Source organism: Crocuta crocuta, unplaced genomic scaffold (genome assembly GCF_008692635.1).
Source record: "Crocuta crocuta isolate KB4526 unplaced genomic scaffold, BGI_CrCroc_1.0 scaffold131, whole genome shotgun sequence".
Classification (NCBI taxonomy): Eukaryota; Metazoa; Chordata; class Mammalia; order Carnivora; family Hyaenidae; genus Crocuta; species Crocuta crocuta.
In genome coordinates this window covers 8,296,336-8,309,823 of record NW_027528977.1, presented here as the reverse complement: position 1 = coordinate 8,309,823, position 13,488 = coordinate 8,296,336, and the positions used below count along the sequence as shown (strand labels likewise).

The window sequence follows — 13,488 nt, the reverse complement described above, 5'->3', positions numbered from 1 at the left end:
GAACCTGGTAACCCTAGAATGGGACAAACTGAATCCTGAACGTGCTGATGTGCTACTTCCTGCCAGCAAATTCTCTAAATTCAGCTCCAATACTTCATTACCTTTGAAACCAGAGCCTGCACTTGACACACTCCACCTTCCTGTCTCCCTGTGGGAACTGTAGCCCAGGACAGCTGGGCAAAGACTGTGCAGATTTGCTTTGTGAATGTTTTGGAGCCTCTGTGTCCATTGGAACTCTGGGAAGAGTTAGGGTTACTTTTTGGAGACCGTGTGTATTCTTTGTGGTCTTTGGGATATTGTTCCCATTGTCACTCCTTGCTGTTTTTTTTGTTTTTGTTTTTATTTTTTTTTTAACATAAAGGAGTCTTACCTATTAGATTTGAAGCTACTCTATGGAAATACCGAGTTTTATGATTTTTGTTTTGTTTTGTTTTTCCACAGTGTCTACTCATTAGGCTGCTTTGCTGTTTTCATGGATAACAATTTAAACATCTCTGATTTTGTGTGAGGAGAAATACAAGTTAATGAAACAGTACTTATAAGTCAGCTTTATCCAAAGCAGTACCTGTGGCTTTTAACAACCACTAAAAGTAAATAATAAGGGGTACCTGGGTGGCTCAGTCTATTGAGCATCCGACTTGGGCTCAGGTCATGATCTCACAGTTCATGAGTTTGAGCCCTGCGTCGGGCTCTGTGCTGACAGTGCAGAACCTGCTTCATATTCTCTGTCTCCCTCTCTCTCTCAAAAATAAATAAACATTTTTTTAAAAAAGAAAGATAAATAAATAATACTAATAATTCATACCAACTCTAGAAGGTTAATATTAGGAACAAGGACTGCTGTTTAAAACAGTTCTAGTTTAAGAAACATGTAACTGTAGGTAAGTACCTCCTCTCTCCCCTTTGGGTCCAGAGCTAGTCGGGAGTTACTGAGGCCAGATAGGAGAGGGTTCTGTTGTCAGTGGTTTGTTAACACTGGGCTTTCATTCCATGCTTTTCCTACAGCACTAAAATGCTCGGCTTCCTCCGTTATTTGGGGGAGTTATTGATGTCTTTCTTTATATCTTTCCATCTTAGTTCTTTCTTTACTATTTTTATAATCTGGATGAGTATCCTGCAGTTTTCTAGGCTTTGAGATTTGAGAAGACGGTTTTTACTCCTTTTTTATAATTAGCTAGAAGTTGGGACACTGTTGTTATAACATCTAAGATACAGGGGCACCTGGGTGGCTTAGTCAGTTAAACGTCTGACTCTTGATTTTGGCTTAGGTCATGATCTCACTGCTCATGAGATTGAGCCCTGTATTGGGCTTTGCACTGGCAGATTGGAGCCTGCTTGGGATTCTCTCTTTCTCATTCTCTCTCTCAATAAATAAATAAACATTAAATAACATCTAAGATGACAAAAGCCTTATTTTCACCTTAGTGTCTCTGCTTATATCTTCATCTCTGTCCTCCTACTTCCTTTTTAATCTATCACATTATTTTTCCTCACTCAGTTTCTTTCTTTTTCTTTTCTTCTCTCTACTCTTTCTTCCTTTCTTTTGTCTTCTCTGAGTTATGCCTCAACTTAGGACCCAGGGAAGTGTCAGAAAAAACCCGAGGATGTGGGTCAAGGTCTCGGTTCTGTCATGTACTGGTATGTGACTTTGGGCAACTCTTTAAACCAATTTAAATCTGAGTTTTCTCATCTTTAAACTGAATGTATACTGATCTTTGTTGTTGAATGGGTCACTGAAAGATAGATGAAATATAGGAAATGAGCGAGTTTGATGTTGGAATCATGTAATCTGATCTCTGACCTTTGAAGCTATGGCCTCTGCCTGTTTCCACTTTCCTCCACCCCTTTTCCAGCTTTTCCCACTTTTCTTTAGTCTCCTGTTCCTTTCTCTCACCTTCCCTACCTTACACATTTGGTTATTTTCAAACCAGACCTTCTTATCCTCTGATTCATCAGTAGGTTTTAGTACGTTTTAGGTCCCTGTGTGTTTCCAAGTGTACAATTTTCTGGCGATAGGGTCTGTAGCTTTTGTCAGATTCTTAAGGGGGTGTCTTCATGATTCCCAAACAGTTATAAACTGGTCATTATGATCTCAATAGGGAAGAATAGATTGATACTGGAAAATGAAATTGGCACTTCAGTTCACAGGTAAGATTAACAACTAAAATGCTTAAGTTTTCTTTAGGGATTACTTACTTTGCTCTACTGATTTATAAAACAATCGGTTCAACTAAATTTATCAAATTAGGAACCTACCAAGTACAAGGCAGTAGGAAACTAATGATCTATGTGGATATTAGGTTATATTTGTTTTTATGAGTTGGAATTTTGAATCTAGCACCTGAGATCAGAAGGCTCTGCCAGCCTGTCTCTATAGGTTTGAGCCTATGGGCCTTGCTCTGGACTTGCCCAGGATGTATGTTGAGGGAGAACCTAGGAAGTAGACTTACCAGAGTGAAACCTTTCACAAACCAGCTTTCCCTTAAGATACCTTGAGCTTAATGAAATATCCTTTACATTCAAAGACCCCAGTCTGTAAAGTACCTTTTGTGCTATTGATGAAAATCAGCAGTCCTTTGAGCATTCACTGGGGAGTATCTGTGGATTACTTAGTTATTAGCTTTGATGTGTTGCTAGGCTTTTAGGATTTTGAGGTGGGAGATTAGAAGGGGTGGGGGACAGTGATAGAGAAGTTGTCTCGTGTCTTTTGCATAAGCATAAAAGTGGAAAGGATTTAAAGAGCAAGAGAAATGGGCAAATGGACAACAAAATCATTTAGGCATTTCCCTACCTTTCTCCTTGGACATGTACATCATCAACACATGAGTTATATATGTGAGGCTGCGTGTGTGTGCGTGCACGCACACACACACACATTGGTACGATAGAGTACAGATCAAAGAAGCAGGGAGACTATGTTATGAATTTGACCCTACTTAGAAGAGCTCTGTGGCTAGTTGCTGGTTGCTTTACCATGTGACTCTTGGTTTTCCCACACGCAAAGTGGAGTAAAGCCTGCCCTGCATACCTCACGAGGTTTGTAAAGATCCTTTCTACTTTGAAAAGTAGAAAGTGCCCTGCATGCATACGCAGATACTATTAGATTAATGAGAACATTCAGCACTGCTCAGTTTTTATTTGAAGTCCCTGATAAATCTGTAAAATAGGACTCTAACAAAAAAGAGAGGTCATTGTTTCTAATAAATGTTTTTAGAATTGCTTCTTCCCTAGGGACAACCTGGTAGCTCAGTTGGCTCAGGTCATGATCTCAGGGTTTGTGAGTCTGAGCCACGCATTGGGCTCTGTGCTGACCATCTGGAGCCTCTCTCTCTGCCCCTCCTCTGCTCACCCTCTGTCTCTGTCTCTCAATAATAAATAAATGTCTAAAAAATTTTTTAAAAGAATTTCNCACGAACCACGAGATCATGACCTAAGCCAAAGTCGGACGCTTAACCGACTAAGCCACCCAGGCGCCCCTCTCCTTGCCTTTTAGATGTCTTTAGAGTCTCTATTTGAATAATGGGTTAAAATGGTTTTAAATATTAAATGCATCCCACTAAGTCTTTTATATTATTGTTTAAAAAAAGGGGGGGGCATCTGGGTGGCTCAGTCTTTTGAGCTTTCAACTTTGGCTCACATCATGATCTTGTAGTTTGTGAGTTCGAGCCCCTCATCAGACTCTCTGCTGTCAGCACAGGGCCTGCTTTGGATCCTCTGTCCCCCCTATTTCTATTCTTTTCCCACTCATGCTCTCTCTCTCTCAAAAATAAGCATTTCAAAAAATTTAAAAAGATGGGGCTCCTGCGTGGCTCAGTCGGTTAAGTTTCCGACTTAGGCTCAGGTCATGTTCTCACCGTTCGTGGATTTGAGCCCTGCATCGGGCTCGTGCTGACAGCTAGCTCAGAGCCTGGAGCCTGTCTTCAGATTCTGTGAATCCCTCTCTCTCTGACCCTCCCCTGCTCACGCTGTCTCTATCTCTTTCTCAAAAATTAATAAAAGACATTAAAAAATTTTTTTAAATAAATAATTTTTTAAAAAATTTTTTTAAGAAAGGAAGAAGAAAGAAATTTTCTTCTATGGCACTGTACCTAACATGGGTGACACATCTGAGTAGAGAAAATCTAGAGGATGAAGATTCTGGAGGGTTTTCTTGTTGTTAGAGTCATTAAAAAAAAAAAAAAAAAGACTTTATTACCTTTGTGCCCAAGGAAAAAGATGAGTTTTGAATGATAACAAGCTTAAACCAGTGGGTATTGTTTTCCCCAATAGCCTGAAAATAGGTTTCCTTCCCTATCACTCTGTCCCTAACTTGGGGAGGGGCTGCAAACAAGGTAAAAACTGTGGATATGGAGGGGGCAGTTTATGCAAAGCCAACAAAAACAGTGCTCACCATGGTACAGATTGTAAGGGTTACTGATTTTCACTTTAATAAGTCATATCAAGATTGGGGTATTTGATACGGACGATTTCAGGCTTCCAGGGCATAATCAAAGTTGATAAAGATGACTGGTAGTGCTAAGCTGTGGCAACCAAGGAATGCTGTCAGATTACTGAGCGAGGGCAAAGCAGGTTGCAAAATTATGAAGACAGAATGAGTTTGAAAGGGAAATTGCACCAAAGGTAGCCCATTTTTGTAGGGAGAGCCTAAGGAATAAGTGGAAGAGACAGAAACACCTTTAAGGGCGAATAAGAATAATATATTGATGGTGAGGAGAGGTTGGGAAAAGCAAATGAATTTTTTGCTTGCTGGTCCTTGAGAAGTTATGTCGACAGATGCCTGGAACCAACATAAATTTCCCAAGGGAAGGAATATTACTGAAAAAATAGATGAAGATTGGATTATAGCAGGTGATACAAAACTGAATAAGTTGATGAGAAACACAAGTCCACCATCACTTGGGACCTGCAGGCTTAATATTAGCAATGGATGCCATATGAAGCAGTTGTCTGGACAGTTGTACAATAGCTGAAGAATAGAGGTTGGTTTCAGTGTGTCTGACTGGCTCGAAAATAAAATACAAATAGAGAAAACAGAGTTTTAAAGCTAGAAGGGATCTTTGCAATAATTTGGTAGGTGAAGAAACTGAGAGTTTTCCAGAGATCAGCAGTGAGCCCAGAGCTGGGTTGAGACAGAGCTCGAGTGCCATGTATTGCTCGTGTCATCTTGAAGCTTCATTATACATTTGCTCCCTGGGCTGTCTTAGGTTCATCATTAAACGTGGTCTTTATCCCAGGGAATGAGAAGTAAATTAAGAACTGGAATAAAGAAAGGTCCTATTAGGAACAAAACTCCTCAGGTAAAGATAGGGGGCAGAGTAAGACCCACAGAGTTTGTGTAAGAATTCATTTGGTAATATGAACTATTCAGTAGAAGAGGCGGAGCTATAATTGGGAAGTGGGGAAGGAAGAGACTAGGAATAATCATTTTCTTCATTACTGTTATCAAGTGATTATATGGCATTTCATCTTCAAAACCTTTTGCAGACTTTAAGTGTCAAGTGCAGTCATAATCTAAATTGCATAGATCGTCTGGAAAAGTAGAATGTTGAAGTTTGGCGAGATATGTAGGAAATATAATTCTCTTATTCTGAAACACTGTTGGAATATTACTTTATTCTAAAGCAATGGTCTCCCTTAAATATTAATTAAGAAATGAGAGCCTTGTTATGATAAGTCTTCCTAACCCAGCTGTTAACTCTCCTTACTTGTGGATGAGGAGATAGACAAAATATGATGAATGTAGTTATTACTTTGGAGAGTACATGAAAGAAACACTTAATATTTTTGAGGTTCACTTTAATTTTATTTAATGTTTAAATTTTTATTTATTTTTGAGAGACGGAGACAGAGCACTAGCGGGGGAGGGGGGTTGCAGAGACAGAGAGGGAGACACAGAATTTGAAACAAGCTCCAGGCTCTGATGCAAGACTTGAACTCGGAAACCAGGAATGGTGAGATTATGACCTGAGCCAAGGTCAGATGCTTAACCGACTGAGCTGCCCATGTGCCCCTGAGGTTCACTTTTAAATGCAACATCTGAAAATGAATACATCCCCAGTATAACCTATAGTGGACTCCTTTTCTCCCCCTGAGACTCTCATGACTGTCTGTCCTATAAGAGAACATTTTGACTTTTTAAAAGGTATTATGGCAATACAGTGCTTGCAGTGTTTTTATTCTTCAAAATCTATATCTCTACGTCAAAATTAAAATATAGCAGGAGAGGAACAGAAAAGCAACACTGGTAGATCCCATACCTAGGGATAAATGAGACAAGCCAGAATCCTAGGGTATGTCTTTCACCCAAATGTCTATTTCTTTATTCTCTCATGCACAAAATAGTTCACTCCTGCCTTTTAAGGATTGGGCATTATAATATTCTTGCTTTAAGGGCTAGGATTTTTCCTTTCCACATTGCACCTGTGTTTTCTGGAGCACTTCAGGGATGGAAGAAATGACACTTTCATTCTTGTAATGAGGCACCATTAACCAGAGACCTTTTGTAAGGGTGAAATTTCAAACTTCATTACAGACTTAGGCAGCCACACAACCCCATTACTCGGGAAAATGTGCTTCTGTTGTGACTCTCCAATGAGCCTTACATTTTTAATGCACCTTGTTAGAATATTTATGAGATAGTATCACCAGTAGAGGGCATCTGTCTCTGAAACATGTGAATGTTACCTGACAGGGTTTTTCTGCCCTCTCTTTAGAGTCTTCTATTAGAAAAACATTCTTTCTGATTTAGTTTTCATTACTAGCATGGTATTGGAACTATGTGTGGTCATGCCTTAGTTTTATAATTTTTATTTTAATTATCAGAGTAAAGTCTCGATATGAAGGTAACTGGCTAAAAGTACATACTGGAAGAGAATGAGAGTGTAGTAATTGTGCTTCCTTTTAAATGTCTATCCTCTGGGTAAAGTATGTTTGCCATGCTGGTAGGCTTGACCTCTGAAAAATGTTAAAAGATGCTGACTTCCTGATGAAAAAAATTTAACATTGTGAAATTTAGTCCTGCCCATGAACTGTGCAGCAAGTTGGCTCAGAATGGAAGCTGTGGTCTAAAAGACTCCAGGGTTAGGATTTAGTAGACCTGGGTCTTATGTACTTTCCTGGGCTGTTTGAGGTGTAGGTTCCTGTAGGAGGGGAGGTAACTCCTGGAAGCCTGACATTTCCCATTGCATGTCTCTTCCTAACTCAGGGTCCCTCATGTCCTAGGAGTGTCCAAGGACCGCTCCCCCACTGGACTGTCACATGATACATAATAACATAGAATGGCTCAGCGATTGTAGGTTCTGGCTATGAAAATACATATATGTATACGCATGTGGCATTTTCAAGTGGGAATGTTTGTTTCAAAGAATGACTAATAATTATGACCTCAAGTAGTATACCTTCTCATATTTTTCTTTGGATCTATTTTTTTTCAATGTTTATTTACTTAGTGAGAGAGAGACAGAGTGGGGGGAGAGGCAGGGAGAGAGAGGATCCCAAGCAGCCTCCACACTTTTAGCACAGAGCCCACTATAGGGCTCGAACTCACTACCTGTGAGATCATCGAAATCAAGAGTCAGATGCTTAACTGACTGAGCCACCCAGGTGCCCCTAGTTATTTCTAATATTTTTTTAATGCTTTATTTCTAGGAGAGAGAGAGAGAGACAGCGTGAGCAGGGGAGGGTCAGAGAGAGAGGGAGTCACAGACTGAAACAGGCTCCAGGCTCTGAGCTGGCAGTCAGCACAGAGCCCGACGCGGGGCTCAAACCCACGAACCGCGAGATCATGACCTAAGCGAAAGTCGGACGCTTAACCGACTAAGCCACCCAGGCGCCCCAGTTATTTCTAATATTAAGGTCTATAGCAATGTATATTCAATTTTAATTTCCTATGTACATGCTGTGGGAGAGAGAACTGTGTTTCTGAATCTGAAACATGCTATCACTGTAACCTGTTAATTTTCATAAACAGCCTATTAGAAATGAAAGCTTTAGTGAGGAAACACAGTTCAAAGGCTTGAAGTGTGTTACAGATAATTTTTTACCTAACACAATTTCTCTTTAATCTAGAGAGATTTAGATAGTTTCTTCTTCCTAAGGTACTTTACTTTTTAACTTGAATTTGCTTTACATTGTTTTTAACTTATTTGTGAAATGAATATTTGTCACCCATCCACTGATCTGCATTTATAAGCAAATCTAGATATGCAGTTCGATGGGCAACCAAAAGACATCTGTTCAGAGAGGGAAATGTCTCCAGACTTGTCTGTCCTTCTTATTGTTTTTGAAGCAGTTATGCTCATTTAGTCACAGTTTTGTGATGATGACCTTACAGTTCCATGCCGCTGTCCCACACCCTGGGAGCATCAGCGTGTGAAATCAATACTCCAGAGCAGCTTCCTGAAGAACTAACAAAAACTATATGTTAAATACTCAAATAACAGGTGTTTTATTTTTGTAAAGAATACTCATGGCTTCACAGCATGACTGCAATGCATTCCAGACAGAGTTACTTTAACTAATGCTTCTCCCCCACCTGTCCCCTGCAACACCTCACCTTTGTTGTTAGAAAGACTTGATACAGCAAAAGTCCAAAACTTCTGCAGTGTAGGCCCATGGATAGGCGTTGTTAGGTTCAAATAGTATTTGACCGTTCAGAATTGGTTGTCAGTACTTGAAAATTGGAAGAGTTCACTTTAAAAGCCCAGATTTGTAGGTTATCTTTTAAAGAATCAGAGGCTTTGGAAAAACACAGTCCCGTGATCTCACATGGCAGCTGCCTGTGTCCCCCAGTAGCCACCACCCTGGATTTCCCTTTCCCTTATTTACATCTCCTGCCTGGCCCCTGTCTGCAGGAGTGTTGAACCTTCACTGCCGCTTCGCCAGGTGAGCAGCCATCATCAGAATGGCATGTGCCTGCATAGCGGCTAATGCATCGTGCCACCCCTTTGGGCTTTTTGTACTTCTAGTTTTGTATCTTAAAAATGGGAATTGTATCTGGCACCTTTCATCCATTGAAAACTTAGACAATTCGTGTGAAATTTTAAGAGTATTTCAAACTAAAATTATTTGTTGCTACTTGATTAGTACATTTAAGAAATATTTTGTTTCATGATTTTAGATCAGCTCTATAGGAGACACTACGGTTTCTTTAGTCATATCTTAAAAATGTTTTATGTGAGTTTTTTGTTTGACGTGCCTATTTCTTAGAAGTTTTAAGCCAAAGATAGAAGTATGAAACTAATATATACTTACAAATTTATGTATAAATATTCTAACATATTTATATGTGTATATACTTATCTGCTTATGGATATATTAATCCCATTAATACATCTTAGCTTTAAATGATTTTAATAAAACTGTTCCTTGAATAACTTTTCATTTCTTAATAACTTTTCAATAACTTATTTGATAAACTTGCTTTAGGATGAAGCAAAAAAGCACCACATGTGTGGATATTAACTTGAGATGAATGTCCTTTCTTTTCAGAATACGGCAGGAGAATGATATGGTTGATTCAGCACCTCAGTGGGAAGCTGTATTAAGGAGACAAAAGGAAAAAAATCAGGCGGACCCCAACAACAGACGATCCAGACATAGATCTCGCTCGTATGTGGATTCTTTTTATAGCTTTATTCAAAAACACTGAGTTTGAAGTAGCATGCAGATTCTTAGGCAGATTGGGCTGTCCCTTTGAGGTCTAAAGAGATTGTAGTCCAACCATGATCGTCCCATTGTTTGTTTATCATATTTACCTTCTTGTGTTTGTGGCATTCATTAACTATATCTGAAGCCATAGAAGTTGGAGCAGTGCCAAAACAGAATGACAAAAACAAGGCTATCAAAACTATGTTTTGTTTTGTTGTTTTGTTTTGTTTTTAAACAAAGCATACATTCAGCCGAGTAAGTAGGCATAGCCTTTGTTCCGGAGCCTGGCTGTTGGTGAAGAACCTGCTGCTTCCCTCAATTGGAGTCTGCAGAATTCTCTGAAGTCTTGTTCGAGATTGAACCAGATGTGACTATCTTCCTATTAAATTACCATTTGTGAGCAGTAGTCAGTGAGTGATTCATTACACCCCAATGTTGGGATTTGCCTGCTCCTTCTGTTGCTAGGCAATGCCATGTGTGAACACAATTATGCGTAATGATGAGATTGCCAGCCCCCCAAAATTAATTTTCTTTTGAGCTGATAAAATTTCCATGTTTTTTTTTTTTAAGTGTGTGCGTCATCCAGATTTAGATACCCCCATCCCTACTCCCCTTCTCAAAGCTTATCTTTTAAAAGTGAGCTGGGACTAACTCCCAATCCCTTTGTGATCTTAGGTGGTTAGATGTCTGGGGTTGCTTATTCGTGGAAGAAAGGGTTAGTATCCCACGTGGTGGAAGGATGCCAGGGAGTGGATGCAGAGACAAGCTGTGGGTAGGTGTGGGGCTCCAAGGGAGCCAGGCAGAAGGGTGCAGCTCAAGTTAACAGACCTCAGGAGAAGGCTCTGGATAGATAATATACCCCAGAACCCTGTGTGACTCTAAGGGATGTTTCTTGGTCTTAGATGCTTAGTTTTTAATTAAAAGTTATCCTAGAGTGTCTTTTTGTGTTTATCAGTAGGTAGTACATCATAATGAGGGATGTCTGCTTCTTTTGTAATAGAAAATTTGCAAGTTGTCACTATGCATTGCACCACTCCCTTAGAGATTTATTCATTGCTCCATAATATTTTGTTTTGGAACCTAATTAAAATGTTCAATTTAAAGCAGAAATTAATAAAAAGTTTCCTTTGTCTTGGATACTGCCTTCCCCTAGCTCCATTATAAAAGAGAGTTCTAGAACTTGAAGAATCAAGACCTCATTGTTGACAGTGTAACTAAAAGGCACAGAATCCCCAAGATCAGGAAGCAACATACTCATGGGTAAATCTTTTGCAATCACGCTTTTACCTTTCCATGTGGATTCTTCTTCTATGAGGCACTTATTATACACAAGAATTGGTGACTTGACCTTAACTCTTAAAAACATGCCTAATTTTTCTAACAATTTCTAAAGCATTCTAAATCCAACTAAATGCTAGTAGTAAATTTCATTTGTTAAAAAGGGAAAAGTAAAATAAAATATAGGAAAATTTTATATAAATTTTGAAGAGGTCAAAAAACATTACTTGAGTCAGTAGTTAAAATTTTTGAGTAATAGTCCATTGTATGATTATACCACAATGTGTTTATCCATTCTTCTCCTGACAGACATATGGATTGTTTTCCAGTTTTTGCTATTATGTTAAAAGTTGCTATAGGCGTTCATGTAACACATTCATACAAGAGTATGTTATCATATGCCCTGGGATAAATACCTGAGTGGAATTTCTGGATTACAGGATATTTCTAAGCATGTTATATAATAACCAAATAATAATAACTACCACAGTGATTTCCAAGGAGGCTATATCATTTTATAGCCCCACTAACAATGTATGAGAGTTCGAATTCTGCCCCATTCTTGCAGATACCTAGTTTTTTTTTTTTTTTTTTAAATTTTTTTTAATGTTTTATTTATTTCTAGGAGAGAGAGAGAGAGAGAGACAGCGTGAGCAGGGGAGGGTCAGAGAGAGAGGGAGTGACAGACTCTGAAACAGGCTCCAGGCTCTGAGCTGGCAGTCAGCACAGAGCCCGACGCGGGGCTCGAACCCACGAACCGCGAGATCATGACCCAAGCGAAAGTCGGACGCTTAACCGACTAAGCCACCCAGGCGCCCCCGCAGATACCTAGTTTTGTCTTAAGTTTTAGCTAGTCTATTTGGCTTGAAGTGGTATCCCAAGAAGGTTTCAAATAACACTTGCCTGATGACTAATGACATTAGCCACATTTTCCTGTACATTTTGGTTATTTCTGTATCTTCACTTTTAAAGCGTTCAAGATTTTGCCCATTTTAATTGGATTAAAATTAAGGATTTAATAAAGGATTACTTCCGGATTGTTTCCTTTTTATTATTTATATGCAGTGTTCTTTATGTAGTCTGGATAGAAGTTCTTTATCAGATATGTGTATGGTGTATATTTTCTTTCTGGGTGTGGTTTGCTTTTTCATGTTCCTAACATTGTTTCTTGATAAGCAGGCTTTTTAAATTTCAATGAAGACCAGTGTATCATTTTGTTATCATTTATCGTTAACGCTTTTTTATATCTTAAGGAATATTGGCCTACCCCAAAGTCACAAAGATGTTCTCATACCTTTTTCTAGCAGGTTTATAGATTTTGCTTTTATATTTAGGTCTGTCATCCATCTAGAATTAATTGTCCAGTATGTGTGAGGTAGAGGTAGATATTTAGAAGTTTTTTTCCAGATGCTTATGCACTTTTCCAGTACAATTTGTTAAAAAGACTATCTTCATTAAAATGCCCTGGGGCCTTGGTTGAAAATCAATTGACTGCTTATATGTGGGCCAAGTTTATTTCATTGATCTAGTTGTCTATCCCTAAGCCACCAAGTTGTCTTGGTTACTGTAGCTTTATAGTAAGGCTTGAATCAGGCAACGTAAATTCTCTAATTATTTTTTCAAGATTGCTTTAGCTATTTTAGGTCTTTTGCAGTTTTGTGTGAATTTTTGAATTAACTTGTTGGATTCTACCAAAAACAATAGACTTTAGGCTTATTGTTGAATCTATAGGTCAGTTGGGAGAAAATTCTTAACCATCCATCTATTTAAGTCTCAACTTTCAGCAATATTTCTTGGATTTCAGTACAGAGTTATTGCATTTATTTTGTTAAATTTAATCCTAAATGCTTAATATTTTTAATGGTACTGATATACTTTTAAAAATGTTATTCTCCAATAGTTGGTTAGTAGATAGGAACACAAATTACTTTTTAATATTAATACTGTATTTTGCCATCCTGCAACCTTGTTAGTGATTTTGTATCTCCAGCTTTTTTTTTAATTTCTTAGAATTTTCCACATTTATAATCCTATTGTTTGTGACTAGAAACTCCTTTCCTTTATTTCTAATTTTTTTCTTTTTATTTCTATTTTTTCTGTAATGCACTGGCTAGATCTTCCAGTATAGTGTTGTATTACAATTTTGAAAAGAAGTGGTAAGAAAGGAGACCTCCTTGGCTTGTTATTTTTCTTATAGAGGAAACATTAAATAATGTTACATTTAAGTATGATGCTAGCTGTAATACTGAGGAGGATCCCTTCTGTGACTAGTGTAAGAGGTTTTTTGTTGTTGTTGTTGTTATTTTTATCATGAATGAATGAGTTTTGAATTTTGTTATAAGCTTTTTCTGCATCTGAGGTGACTGGGTTTTCTTCTTTATGCTGTTAGTGGGAGAATTACAGTGATTCAGTTTTTTGGGGTTTTTTTTGTTTTTTTTTTAATTTTTTTTTTAGGTTTTTTTTATTTATTTCTAGAGAGAGAGCGAGCGTGAGCAGGGGAGGGTCGGAGGGGGAGGGAGTCACAGACTGAAACAGGCTCCAGGCTCTGAGCTGGCAGTCAGC

At 38.5% G+C, this 13,488-nt stretch overlaps 1 protein-coding gene across 7 annotated transcripts in view; it reads left to right on the top strand.

Annotated features, from left to right (window-relative positions):
- EPB41L4A (erythrocyte membrane protein band 4.1 like 4A) overlaps window positions 1-13,488 on the top strand; it is a 260,985-nt gene that overhangs the window by 225,925 nt on the left and 21,572 nt on the right. For all 7 annotated transcript variants that reach the window (XR_013333475.1, XM_077757185.1, XM_077757184.1 and 4 more), the window contains one exon: window positions 9,490-9,609. Coding sequence is in view for 6 of the 7 variants with exons in the window: in XM_077757185.1 (XP_077613311.1) it covers window positions 9,490-9,609 (120 nt within the window). In the remaining variant the exon portion in view is untranslated. The remainder of the gene's footprint in view (window positions 1-9,489; window positions 9,610-13,488) is intronic.